Raw genomic sequence first — 14,758 nt, forward strand, 5'->3', positions numbered from 1 at the left:
ATCACGTCGAAGCCCGGAAGAGAGGCGCTCGATTCTAGTCTCGACTCCGGCGCCATCTTTGTAAGGTCACAAAAATTAACTTTGAGCAATTACTTTCAATTTAACTCTCCAAAAATGCACACATTGTTGGGGAACTGTTTATACGAGTGAATATTTTACCGTTTAATCTAATACTCTTTCAAGTACTGTGTTGGAAAATAATACTAATACTATAGATCCAATATATGGACAAAAGTATCGGGACACACCTCTTCATCACTGAATTCAGGTGTTTCATTCAGTCCCATTGCCATTGGTTGGCCTAGGCCCCTTAGTTCCACTGAAGGGAAAACGTAATGCTTCAGCTTACCAAGACATTTTGGACAATTCTATGCTTCCTACAGTTGGGGGAAGGCCCCTGTTCCAGCGTGACTCTATTGCCCCATGGCACAAAGCAAGGTCCATAAAAGCACGTTTGGGTGGGTTTGGTGTGGAAGAACTTTACTTGGCCCCACAGAGCCCTGATCTTAGCCCCACCAAACACCTTTGGGATGAACTACAACGGAGATTGCGAGCCAGGTCCTCTCGTCCAACGTCAGTGTCTGTCCTCACAAATGCTCTTCTGGATGAATGGGCAAAAATTCCCATAGACTCACACCAAAATCTTTTAGAATGCCTTCCCAGAAGAGAGGAAGCTGTTTTAGTTGCAAAAGGGGGACCAGTGCATATAAATGCCTACGGATTTAGAATGGGATGTCATAAAAGCTTCGCTCGGTGTCCCAATACCTTTGTCCGTATAGTGTGTGTTGGATACCGTAAAACATGCCAGTCTTTGTTCTTTCAAATAGCAATGATTGATAACCACCTTTTCTAATAATTAAATATTAATAAAAAGTAAGTCATTACAGGATAATGTCTTCATTGAAAACAAATAAGCTACTGACAAGAACTTAAACTGTGTTAACACATTTTGAATTTAGAGTTCGAGAAACATTGAAGGTGGATTTGGAATTAGTTATTGAAAGAGAAATCGATGATCCACATCACGTACTTATCTCAGATCAAGAAAATGTTTTAGAAATTTAGTTTGATAACAACTTGCATATGGGAATAATTTTGAGGACTACCTCACTCACGTTTTTATTTAAATTTATCTTCAGACTCCCAAGTGATCTTTGATATCAAGGAAAGTCAACTAATAATTTACAAAAACTTAAATACATTGTTGAAAGTATATATATAGTAATCTGAGAGGAAGATGAATAGTGCCATGTTTAGCAGCTTGCACAAGTTTAAGACTCAAGACCCTATCATCTCCACTACAAATGAACAAAACCTATATATCAGCAGCATTTTTTACATCCCAATACCGATAGTATTTTAATTCCCAACAATACTATTTGTTGCTCAGTTTGTTAGCGTAATATTTAAGTTGTTGGAGCCATAGTTGTCCACATATTTGCATTTTCTCATGAGGAGCCGGCTCAGCTGTCACCAAGACAAGTACCTATTTTAACGTGCTGTATTTATGGAGACTGAGAGAAGTGCTTGAAGCTCCTGAAAAAAGCAGCAACTGGCCCTTTAATTTAAGATTTTTTTCATGTTTTCTTGAGTATTTCCAAGTTTAAGGGTTTAACTTTGGTACTCAATATTATTTTCATACAGTATTATGGTCAAAGTGAAATGTATCAGTTGTGACAAAATATTTTTATTGTTGAACACAATACAACAAAATTAAGATGAACAAAGTCCAGCCATCTGTCTTTATTCCTATGAAAACATGAAGTGAATTTCTATACAAACCAAACACTAAGGTTACTATAATAGCTCAAGATTGAATCTTAACATCAGTTGTTTGGTCAAACTGTTGACATTTGGCTGCTAAAATAAAGCAATAATCAAAGGAAAGTAAACTCGACCCTTTTTTTTTTTTGAAACAAAACAAAAAAAAGTCAACAGAAAGATTAAACAAAAGGCATAAATAAGAGAACTGCAGATTTAACTCTTCATTTGTTGAATGCAACTTCAGGAATATGGCCATCCGCCTGGAAAGAGAGAAAAGCATTTTAGAGCATTGCTATAATGATCACATATGGAAATTAAATGAATGACTGCAAAACATATTACCTTTAACTGAGTGAAGATTTGTGCCGCTCTGTTGAAATCCCACTCGTTGTCTTGCAGACACCTGTGACACAGAACAAGTGTTCAGATATTTTGAGTTATCAAAATAAATGATATCATGTCTACAAACACAACGTGGGGAAAAAAGCCTTACTTTTGGGACCATTCAAGGTTCATGCCAGACTTCTGTGAGAAGGCTGTGAGCATCTCCTGCTGCGGTGCGGTGAGGGTGGGGACGGGGCTGGAGGATGGAGTTGGGGCGGGAGCTACAAAGGCGCGGCGGATCTCCTCTGTTGTGGCCATTCGGATAAAAAGCTGGTCGTTCACGATGCACAAACTACGATACAAAAAACAGACGGAGAATTAAGTTTGAACGCTTCAGGTGTTTCAGGAGGTGGTGGACTTACTACACGGAAAAGTGTTTGTGGTCGTCTTTATTTACTAATAAAAGGCTTTGAGATACTTAGATACTTGTGGTTATTATGTTAAATAAAAAAACGTATTACTTTTTGAGAAGGCTAGAAATAGAATTTAGGACCAAATGTGGAAAAATCAAACAAATCTCAACCGGTTTGTAAGTGAGATTGTCTTTTTTTAATTATCATTCATGACGTTTAATGTGCAGAAGACAGGTCTTGGTGACCCACAACTGTTACTATGTTTGTACTTGGAAACAGGCACTTTCCACAGGGAAAACAAGATGGACAACAGGAAGATGAAAGGAACCACTGGGAGCTCACTAAACTTACCCAGAACCCCCTGCTGGGACTGTGATGAAAACTCGAGAGAAGGCCATGGTGGAGTCTCGGGATTTACCGTCAACAGCAACTGTAAAACAGACGAGACATAAATTAGTAATACAAATAAGCATTGTTTAACCTTTACAGTGGGTGGGAACCACATTTAAAATATTTATGAGCAAACAACTCACCTTCTTTGAAGACACCACTCACAGTGAATGACAGCAGAGTGTTCTATAAACAAACATTTTTAAGGAGTTAATGGAAATGATTCACAGTGAGACAAAGTGGCCAAAGAAAGGTGCAGCCCAAACTAAGGAACATGAACTCACTGTGTAGGTGTTTACGTCGACGGTAAAGGAGGCAATGTCGTGCTGAGTTTTGGGCAACTCGTTGATGAAAGCAACCACGTTCAGTCGCGTGTGCTTCAGTAGTCGAAATCTCATTGCTAAAGTAGGAGAGATCCAGAGAGGGAAAAATTCACAAAAATATTCAATGTCAACTATTCAGATGCCATGATGGTTGCTATGTAGTTACTAGGCTACAGCCCATGTAGAACCAACCACAAAACCCACCTATGTGTTTAACCTATATAAGAATGTTTCATTGATATTATTCTTATGCAGGTTATTGTGATGACAGTAATTCACTGAATCCTGTACTGCTTATTTGTTCTTTTTGTTTATAGCAGAACAATGGCAGGACTGCCACTTCCCCATCAGTAAAAGATTGTGAAAGGTAAACTCACTTGTATCTTTGATCCTTTTCAGGTTTCGAGTGTCTTTGTGATATTCTCCCAGACTGCTCCTAAATGCCAGGAGAGAGACAGAATCAATTAATTAAGACCAAATCAGGACGTGAATGTGGGTGACTGCATCATCTTTTTCGTCTTTTAAGTCTCAATATCTGTCTGTCCTTACTAAAACACAACCACCGAGTTTTCAAACCAAAAAAGGGCCGGAAGCTTTTCCAAAAGTCTCCACTGTAGATACTAAATATTGTTGTGAAATGGATGTCTTTTAAACTAAAACGTACAGGTGTGGATGTAGCGTCAGATAGGGAGGAGTGGGCTCAGAGATAACAGCAGCCCATGATGGCTGGAGCTCCACAAAAATCTTAAATTAATTAGTGCATCACATTCCTTCGACCAATGTTGCACATATGTAGAAGTGTCTTTGAGCATGTTCTTACCTGGAGGGGTTCTGGGTGGAGTAAGGTGTTGTCATGGATAACGATGCTCCATCATGATAAGCATCAAGAAGCGACTGTCTGTCCCCAGAGTCGTATATACTGTAGTACCTGCAACACAATCACATGCAACATCTTTTCTTGGGTTCCTGAGATTCTAACTTGCTTAAAAACCTTTTTATAGAAATTAAATTTTAAAGCAGTACTAATTAACAAGCCCCTACTTGGGGTCACATAACCAGAGCATTAACCCTGGAAAACAGCCAGTAATTAACAGACTTTATATTTATATAGGCACTCACTGTTGTAAAAATTGAAGGATGAGAGCCTTGATTTCATCAGATCCAAAACAGCTGCCCTGGATTATCAAATAGAGAAGAAAATGTTGTCAGGTCATTAACAACAAAATAATCTTGAGACTTTTCACATGGAGGATAGTGCATCTTAAACTTACACATGTACCAAAAGACAAGAATAGAATGTTTCAATATTGATAAATATCAATCACATGAGATAAAACAAGTAACCTTGCACGGTGGGATAGTGGTGGGTGTTTCCACATCAAATCCAATGGGTGGGGGGATATCGTTACCATCCTAAAAAGAAAAGAAAAAATACACAAGAGATATTAGCAATTCTTTATAGATGTCACAGACTTGAGACGCTGATACAACTCATGAACAGCTTAAATTTGTAAAACTGTCTAAATTGCAAACTGCACAATACTGCAGTGTAACCGATATAAATACAAATTTACAATAAGCTCATAGAGATGGAAAAAAGTGCAGTCAAACTATAAAATGACACAAAAGCTATTAGATGTATGTTGTTGTATTAATAAGAGGGTGCCAGAAAACCCAGAGTTTCTTATTACGTCCTTACTCTCAGTGTGGTTCAATTGCAACCAATTTCATATGTATTGAAAGAACAGAGGCTAATGATAAATGATGAGGCGAGATAAACGTGTGGACTCACCAGTTTGAGAAGCCGGGGAAACCTCTGCCGCACAGCACTGGTACAGGAACAAAAATCAAGAGCAGGAAAGTTATCACAAAACACCACATACCCACACAGTTCTAATGTGTTTGTTGTCCAAAACTATGATGCCACAGACAGTCACACTCACAGACCCCCTTAATGTTTTTTTTATGCGCCTCAGTTGTTGTCATTTTAAGCGGTCGGGTTTGCAAGAAAATTTAGGAGAATACAGTCATGTACAGATACACGAAAATTGTGTAAACACATCCAGTGTCTCAAAGGACTTATTCTTGAATCAACAGCAAATGGTGTCTTGTACACACTGTCATCCTCCCTTCAGTTTCATGCTGTACTCTTTGGCTCTTCTCCCACCCCAAATTGTACTTACCAGCAAGTACTCACCCTCTTCCCCAATATGGATCTCTACACAGATATGACATGGGGAAGCAACATAAGCACACTTTTCTAGGAGCACACGCATACAAACATGCAGAGACCCACGACTGCACTGGAAACCAGCAAACACGTCCATGTTTAATAGTAAAATATGGGAGAGAGGTGGCCAAGAGTCTTGTGTCAACTCCCCCCAAACTCTGGCCCAGATGTGGGGGAGCAGATGAATCTACATCATGACAAAACCTAACAAGGTCTGGGTAAAAAGAATATATAAAGTAAAATGCACGCTAATCATCATGTGAGTGATTTTTCCAGTGTGTGTGCCCATGATTATCAGCAAAGAAAGGTAACCTGAGAACAGAGGTCAACAAAAAGGATAGGTGGCCTCAAAGTGAGCTGGACCCAGCAGTCCTACCACTCATCCTATAGTCTTCCTCTACTGCATAAGCAGAACAGTAATCACTGTCTCAGTCACCATCTCTTCTGAACAGATGGGTCTTGATGCACCAATAGTAGACGGAGTATATTCCTTCTTAATTTAGACCCCAACCCTCTGGTTACAGAGTGGGATATTATTAAACATGTATGATCTCTCTGCTGAATATTTGAGCTTAATGTACTTGTCACAGCCATCAGAAACTGGAAGAGAGTATTTTCACTTATGTTGACTTATTTCGGGGGCAAAAGTGAACTTGGGAGTTCAGAAATCATTTCCCTCCGAAGTTAGTAAAGGGTATTTGTCAAACTTTTCACTTCCTTCACTGAAAAGAGGCGGCATGTTTCAGGCAAGATAGAACCAAGTTAGTGGAAGAGACAAACTGCCTTTTCTCTTTGGCTCATCATTGGTCATTAATAATGACACGTATCCTCTTTGCTTCAGCCCAACGGCTTCTCCTGTGGAGTCCGGTCTTCTCAATTTCTTCCCGTCACATTCTTAGTGAGCCAGAGCTCCTGGGGACTGAGGCTGAGTAATCGTGACTGTGCCTGCCTTAGGTTGTCCCAGGATTTTGAGGAGGGATCTTACCCGTCATGGGCTATCCAGCCTTCCATACTCGCCTGATTTAGGGGTCCCTGTGGGCAAGGATGGAAATCATTGGCTGTGGTTTTTCTTGTTTCATCCAAACATTTGCCAAGACCCCTGTGGATTGCCCTCTCTTCAATAAACACAACTACGCTGTGAGACAATAATGCTCAAGAGATTGTGTTGGATTCATACTTTAAAAGCAGGAGATCATGTAGGAGGACTGTCATGCTGACGGTCTCCTTTAATGTGTCATATCAAGGGTTTTTGATAGCAGTTGAGTGGTGGCAAATTTTATCGCAGTTAATGGAAAACTAACCAGGATATCAACAGAGGAGTGCTGGGTACAGAATCACTGAGCACCATAAAAGAGACCAAAGCATGATAGGATGTCCCTCATCAAAGGTGAATAACTGCAGGAAGTGTGGAGAGTTTAAGCAAGCTGAAAGGAAAACAATGTTGAAGTGCATCTCGGTTTGATGATCCTCAGGAACTTGTAGTTATAGAAATCTTTGTTAAAGAATGTTGAAAGAAGGAAGGATTAATTATTAAGTAGGAAGAAATGTATATAAACAAATTACTGTTTGAAGTAATTGCAGGTTCATTTAATCATTTCTATTCTCCCATTCTTGTGCAATATTGTGGACTGTGCAATAATCATATGCAATCTACCCACTTTATACACCTACTTTGGTGCAATGTGTATGATATGTGTTTTATCTTTTTTATACATTTGAGTACGCTCCTATGCACCTCATGGAGTGGCACTAGACATTTCGTTGTATCACTAGACAATAAAGGCTTTCTATTCTACACAACAAAAACACAAATATAGGGGAGTAAACAGTGAATGTCAGCTGGCTCCTTGAAGTCATCCTTGACTGTTGAGGAAACAGTTTCGTTATCACACAGGCATCTTGCTGCTTGATCTGCTCGAGAGTTTGAGACGCATGTTTAAACCTGCTCGACAACACGACATAACGTGACACGCAGTCAGGACATCAGGGTTAAAGTGACTGGAACGATCCGGAGTCATGATCTGACATCATCGATTTATAACCATTTCAGAATATAGGACTAGATGGTGAATATCCCATGTGATTATCAGTTTGTGTGTTAGGATGGACAGATTAGAGCGGGGACACACGCACACACACTCTTGCGGACAGAAGATAAGTTCTTCCCGCAGATTATGACTTAAAGTGGCGTTTTAACTTCATTGTCGCAGAAGAAGCGACGCCCCGTTTATACAGGAACATGATATAAAGATTCTTATAAGAAGTGTTAATAAGCTTATAAACATAATAAGTGTTTATAAGCAGCAGTTCTATGTGTGAGGGATTAGAAAACATCAGAGCAGCAGAGTCACTTGTTGATCTGTGCCAGTTCACATTTAAAAAAGTTCAAAGTTCAGTTCATACAGATGAAAATGAACTACTTTACCAATCATTTGTTCTGTTTTCATATTGGGATGGTTATCATTTAGATGACAAACTTACGATCATGTATTTAGATATTAATTGTTAGTGAATGAATCATGAATCCGGATCCTCCAGTCACTGAGTCCTGACTGTGAGCGTCACGTCTCGTGTTGTTGTATTGAGCGCGCACAAGATATTGACGACTCATTTTTCAGGATGTTTAAATTCAGCCTCAAACTCTGGAGCAGATCAAACAACACCAAGTAAACTTGTACTGATCAGGTCCTGAGACTGTGTGTCGATGTGTGATTGAGTGGGGGTGGGGCCCTGGGGCCTGTGTGTGTAAACTCCAAAATCGCTCCCAGTGTCAAACAAACTGGCCTCAGTAGTAGTAGATCTGTCATATCGTTACACTGACCTGCGCAGAGTAATGCGCCTCACTGCAGTGGCGCTGATTTGATTTATATTATATCAATATTGATTTATATTGCGATTAAAATCGATGGATATAAGAAAATTATCGTGTTGTGATTTTTTTCCATAATCGCCCAGCCCTATTTGCAGCACAATACTGGTTACTCTTGCTACAGAGGAAAGATGCGTGGACACCCCTAGTTGCACACAGGCAGTCACACCACTGTGTCCCTTCCATAGCGACTTTACCCCTCATCCCCCAAACTCGCTGACTGACCTGATGTATGAGGCCTGGTCCTTGAAGTACAGACAGAGAGGGTTCCTGTTCAGCCACAGCTCCACCAGCTTCAGGCCTTTCACCTTGTCCAGCTCCCGATCAGACTTGAGCTAAACCCCACAGTAACAGAACAACATGGTGTGAGGAGGATTTTAAATGTGTGCGGTTATTAGTCGAGATTAACAGAGCAGCCCGTCTTACCTCGTTGTGGGAAAGGTTGAGAGTCTTCAGATTAGGCACCTTGGAAACCAATTCAGAGAGTTCATCCAGTTTGTGGATACGGTTGTTGCTCAGGTTCAAGCAAGTCAGCTGGCAACAGTCAGATAAGATGCACATACATTCAGTTTGACCAATTACTTAGCATTAACAGTGAAAAATCATGTCACTTATTTTCCAGAAAAGAATAAGAGATATGTATTAATCTTACCTCTGGAATGTTTTCTTCAATAATAGTAATGACAGCTTCCATGTGCGTCTTCCGATTCAAGGTGACTTCAACTTTGTTGGACACCAGGTCTGTTACATACAAAAAAACAATCCACAATTAAAATACCTAAAATAAAAAACTGGAATTAGAAAAAAAATCACCATCATTTTAAGTCCCAGAGAAGTAATCAAATCAAGCACAGACTGTCTTTACCCCCTATTGAATCCCAAATGTACAAAAACACCACCGTCTACCTAGATCACAGAAAGGCTAGATGCCCAAGAAAGAGATGAGTCTAATTACCTGGGTCTGTTCGGATGTTATTCAAGTCAAGTGCTTGCTGGGAGCCATCAAAACGTTTTGCCATACATTGCTGTGAAAGATAACATAACAGCAGACATGAGAAGTCAGATCCGCACAGAAAAAAATTACAAATTAAAGGGCACCGGCCAAATGGAAGTAAATGTGGATCCTTAAACTTTTGGCAACCACGGGACCTGAGGCTGCTCTTTAATTGGTTGTCGCAAATTTTCCAGGGGACGCAGCTCTTTGCGCCCCGGACACACCCACTTTTATTTACAGCGAATAGGTATTATTAACGTTAGTTGATCTAATGTGATTGGTCGACCCTCGACTGAGTAAATGTCTCAGGTACATCCACCGTCAGAGTTATTCCTGCTGCGAGCTGACCGGCAAAGATATGGAGACTTCAAGGGGAACTGTGGCAAATCCTGTAATTTCTTTACAAAACACACCCCAACAAGAAAGAAAAAAAAAATAAATAAATAAAAAAAGAGGACCTGATTTACAGATTCAGCAGCCGGCCAGTGATGAGGACAATTTTACACCTGGGCTTATGCCGTTCTTGATATGAGAAACAGAGTTGGCTAACTGGATGTGGTGTAAGTAATGCATTTTATTGATTCCCCCGTTTGCTGTTTCAAAGCGTCGGCACGGAGGTACTGTGGACAACGACGGCAACAGCCCCATTCACATGTTCAGATCTCTCAGACAGGGCATGATTTCCTCTAGCTCACCTTCAGGTGCTCCAAGTGTTCAGGTTTCAGGTCAGCGAGGAGGAAGTTTGGTGGAGAGTGGGGGTTTACATGTACCTCAACCTTCAGAGAACAAACATCAGGTGAGAGAGGTTAGTAAATAAAGATACACTGTAGACATTGAGTTTAAGATGAAATGTGATGTAAGATAAATACAAAATACAAAAGAAAAGAAGTAGGGATGACCAAGATACCAATTCAATGTACCAATAATCTACAAGCTGCATGTAACAGTGTAAGATGTTACCAGCATCTGATGATGCATGACATAATCAATCATTAAGGACAATGGATATTTTTTAATGAAACAAAAAGATTTCCATTATTACTCCAACATACCTTATAGCCATCTGTGTCTGTGATCTTGTGAGAACATTTGCGTAAAGCGATAGAAACAGAGGGATCATCCACGTAGAAATGGGCTCTGTCGTGGTCGACATGGAACTGGATGATTCGGGAGAGAGAAAAACAATCAAGATCCATCTACACAAAGACATTGTGCGAGAAACAACCCCGTCCACAACATCTGCAGCTTAGTGGGTTGTCAAAGTGAAATCATTTCTCTTACAGGGACTCACAGCTCCCTTTATGTACTAAAATGCTGAATCCATGCTGAAATTAAGCTCACATATAAATAAAAACATTTGCTGATAGCAGATCTTTTAATTTGTACAAAAATAAGAACTATGCAAAAGCCAATACTTAACATGTACATAGAGCAGAAACGAGTTAACCTCACCTGTACAGCTGTGAAGGGAATTGAACAGATGTTCTGAAGAGCGGTCATTAACCATTTCTTGTCATATTTTCGTCCGTGTGGTATCTGTCAAAGAGACAAGGAAAATATGATGTTCTTCAAAACATGACAAGGTAATCTGTCTTTTGGCATTTGTATATTAATAATACTCACTGTTACTTTAGACCAGCCTGACTGGTTTCTTCCTCCTCCATTGCCGCTTCCTCCACCTCGGTCTCCTCCTCTGAAGCCACCACCTCCACCTCTACCACCTCCTCCTCTCCCTTGTCGCCTGTCTCGGTCAAATCGTCCTTCTCCTTTTCGACCAGGTTTCCCATATGGGTTGCTAAAGAGGACAAAACAAGGACACATATATTTAAACAACTCTCCTTCAGCCAGTGTCTGCCTGCTCTTGCTGTGTGGAGATTTTTTCAAACAACCCAGAATTCACTGAAGCCATTTCATTTGGGGTTTCTAAATTTCCTGAAAGAATAAAAAAATAAAAAGTCCTGAGAGTTATCTTTTTTGTACCGTTGTGATTCTTTCTCCCCTACAATCACACAAAAATGCTGTTTAATTTTTGATGAAAAAGTTCAACCACAAAACTGGGACGTAGCCCATCGGGCAAACTTACAATCTGTGTTGGGAGCCGTTGTCCTGAGAGCCTTCACCCATGGTTACATCTCCATCAATGTCATCAAGCCTAGGCCGTGGTCCTGGACCTCCAAAGCCACCTTGATGGCCTCCCCGCGGGCGGTCTCGGCGAGATCTGTCATACGACCGTCCCTTGTGAGACCCTCGGCCTTTGCGGTTACGAAATTGTGGTGTGGTTCTATCATCGTGCTCTGAGAAAAGGAACAGAATTCAAGCGTTACTTAACATACTTAAAGATCAAAAACAAAACAGAAAGATCAGACACAGTTATGCAATTATATCAACACATACATCAGAGAAGTACAAACAAAGTTATATATTTATTTCAACACATAACTTAGAGAAAATATAAGGTCATTACCTTATATTTTCTCTAAGTTATGTGTTGAAATGTATCAAATAAATCTTAAATTCTACTTGTAGGAACAGAATACTATACTCAAGGGAATAAACATGGTACAGGACAGACCCACTCCTTTTAACCGCTGAAATAACTGCAGACAATGTAGTCTGTGTTTAGACTATAATCCATAGTCTGGTACTTTCATAACAAGGAAAAAAAACAGTTGAAATAATAAAGTAGTTCATAAATGCTTATGTCGGTAAATTGCCATGATTAGATCCTCGGGAAGCGTCGTAATAGTCTGGTTTTCCTCCTTCGACCACGATATCAGCGCTCCTGAACTCTCTCCTCCTGGTGAAGTCCCCATGTTCTGAAAACAATGGTACATGGTGCCGAACGTGTAAGAATCATGCGGTAGTGAAAATGGTTTCTTACCGTTGTAGTAATGTCCGCCATCCGCCATGATTCTCGAATATTGTTCGCCAAAAGCCCCACCAATAAAACCGTGTTCTCTATTTCATACAACACAGAGGCTGAGACTGCGGAATAGAGGACAAATAAGACGGCGCCCTGATGGCAGTTTCTTTAGCTGTTAGCTGTTAGCGCCCAATGCGTCACGATGAAGGAAGGAAGTAGTTCTTATACCTTTAACTTCCGGGGTCATGGAAATGGTGCGGGAAATTAAAATGTTATTGTTAAAAAGTAAAACAATGGAAAAAAATGAATACATTTCCAACGTGAAGCTTAACATACACGTAAGACGGGATGTATTATATTTATTTATGATACATTGATATTTATGTTTTCAAAATAATGATAAATATACTCAAACGGAGACCAGCTCTCGTTACAGTTGCTCTTTATGGATCTACACAAACAAACCAGTAAAGTCAAAAAACAACAAAAACACAATAGGTCGTTTTTTATGTGATGAACCGGCAGGAACATTCAGCTGAACAAATGTAATAACACTGACAGAGCCATTTTAGAATATATTTTGGATTTAACATTTTAATATAAATATATTTTTTAATAATTTCAAAATAACTTTAAATATAGATTAATATTTGAATGTGGAATTCACATTGAGTCCTATAAATAAAAACACATTTGCACGTATCTGGAGGCAAACGCATAACGAATTTAAGGAATTATCGAAAAACGATCACACAAGATTATTTTTTGGCTTGAATGTTTACTATTTAAAAAAACATGTTTCAATTCCTTGATAATGTTTTCAACATGTACTGTACCGCTACCCTTAAGATACTTCCAAAGTAGTTACATCAACAAATTTGCTTTACGAGCAGCTCTTTGCTGCCCTGTTTTCTTTTTAAAAATACATTCTCCCAAACTTTTAATTAAAAATGAATCTAAAATGGGGAAAATCGCATTGGTTTGCTTTTGGAAACACTGATTTCCAGGTTTTCCAAATTTAAAACAAGAGCTTCCTGAGAAAAAATTCACTGCTGTGTTGACCTGGTGTCAGTTTAATTCATGTCATTAGTAAAACTACCTCTTTAAAACATTGAACACAAAAACAGTGGGGACAGTATTGGTGTTGCACAGTCAGGGGTTTTCACAAGATTTTACAATCAGGGTTGAACAATAAATTAAACACAACAATATGATACAATAGATTTTTGGGGGAATGTCTGATGATACCAAAACAACATTTTGAAAAATGCTTATAATACATCTGATGCATCTATTGCACATAAACAGTGGTAGATACGATCTGCAACACAGTGATGCAGGCACATTTTAAGCTTTGTATATTTTACTTACGTGGGATTTAAGCTATATTGTCCCCATCAGACGTCTCCCTGACCGTTCTGCCTGAGACAGGTACCAAGGATGTAATCAAACATGGATGTAACTGGAGCACTCACCGCCGTTCACAGCACGTGTCACCACCAGGTTGGGGTAAAACTTTTTATGAAACAGAGACTGCATCCTCCAGGAAACCTTGTCAAACTCGCTCAGCCTTCAGGGAATCCATCCGGAGTTCACGGTGTCGTATAGAAAAAACACGGAAACAGATTATAAATGTAAGTTTTAACTTTTTGTCTCTTCGCCTCAGTCCGGTGCGCTGTTAATTAATGTTAGCTAACTTTAGCTAACAGTTAGCGTCAACACGGCGGAGCATCCTTCAGGACTCACAGACACGCTCCGACAATATTCACCGATTATACCGCGTTTTTTCGATTTCCGTAGTAATCTGTGAATGTATTGTGATGGTATGTGGCGCACCTGTCCCGGGCGGTGTCAGTCTGTCTGTCCCGCGTCACTCTGCTCCAGTGCGCCAAGAAAGAAACATGGCAACGCCCAGTGGACAGTGGGCGGGGCTACTTGGAACCTCGAGGCACTGCATCTGTCCTACTTCAGAAAACACACCCAAAAATACATCTAAACTCCGCGAGGCTCCTAATGATGACTTCAAACTATTATAAAGAGACGTTAATTCAACTTAATGGTCGTTTGTAGTATCTGGTGCAGCTGATTTGGGTTTCAGTATTCAGAGCTGGACAGTAACTTCAATGCAGTTTTGAGGAACTTGTACTTTACTTGAGTGTTGTTATTCCACTAAATTATTTGTGATGCTTTGTTTTACATTAACTTTTACAATACTTAATTTTTCTGATCATTTCTTCCTGCAAAGAAGTTTGGTACAAATTACACTTCATTGGTTCATCTAATTGTGTTTGTCAAACTGTAATTGTGATATAAGAAGACTGAGTCGATCAAGGCTTTTCATTGTTAATTTCACTTTTTCACCAGTATTACACTTTCCAAATGCATCATACAGAATGAATAGTTAAAATCCTCAATAATGATATTGCAACCATGTTTTATCAATATATAATAATCTTTTAACCCTCTGTACACAACATGGGTCAAAAGTGCCCCAGCTCATGTTTTATTTTCTATATCTTTGCAGTGAATGAATTTCATCATTCGGTATTTCAGGTATGCCCCAATTAACTGGTTTTAGATCATCACAA

The 14,758-nt window shown here is 39.6% G+C and overlaps 1 protein-coding gene across 2 annotated transcripts; it reads right to left on the reverse strand.

The window, feature by feature from the left end:
• Window positions 1-1,667: 1,667 nt before the first annotated feature.
• On the reverse strand, window positions 1,668-14,107 carry nxf1a (nuclear RNA export factor 1a). 2 transcript variants are annotated; one of them, XM_035162373.2, is made up of 23 exons: window positions 14,007-14,107; window positions 13,646-13,740; window positions 12,022-12,123; window positions 11,391-11,601; window positions 10,931-11,102; window positions 10,760-10,843; window positions 10,360-10,464; window positions 10,003-10,083; window positions 9,269-9,338; window positions 8,966-9,054; window positions 8,740-8,847; window positions 8,539-8,648; window positions 5,007-5,043; window positions 4,559-4,627; window positions 4,334-4,389; window positions 4,035-4,142; window positions 3,592-3,650; window positions 3,176-3,291; window positions 3,035-3,077; window positions 2,853-2,931; window positions 2,258-2,440; window positions 2,107-2,167; window positions 1,668-2,024 (listed from the first exon to the last, which is right to left on the reverse strand). In XM_035162373.2, exons 2-23 carry the CDS (start codon window positions 13,707-13,709, stop codon window positions 1,986-1,988), a joined length of 2,046 nt encoding a protein of 681 aa, XP_035018264.1. In that variant the 5' UTR covers window positions 13,710-13,740; window positions 14,007-14,107; the 3' UTR covers window positions 1,668-1,985. The 2 variants fall into 2 exon arrangements, with proteins under 2 accessions (XP_035018264.1, XP_035018265.1); XM_035162374.2 differs by lacking the exons at window positions 12,022-12,123; window positions 13,646-13,740; window positions 14,007-14,107 and adding an exon at window positions 12,189-12,391.
• Between the last annotated feature and the right edge of the window lie 651 nt (window positions 14,108-14,758).

The sequence above is a fragment of the Hippoglossus stenolepis genome, chromosome 7, assembly GCF_022539355.2.
Source record: "Hippoglossus stenolepis isolate QCI-W04-F060 chromosome 7, HSTE1.2, whole genome shotgun sequence".
NCBI classification, from domain to species: Eukaryota; Metazoa; Chordata; class Actinopteri; order Pleuronectiformes; family Pleuronectidae; genus Hippoglossus; species Hippoglossus stenolepis.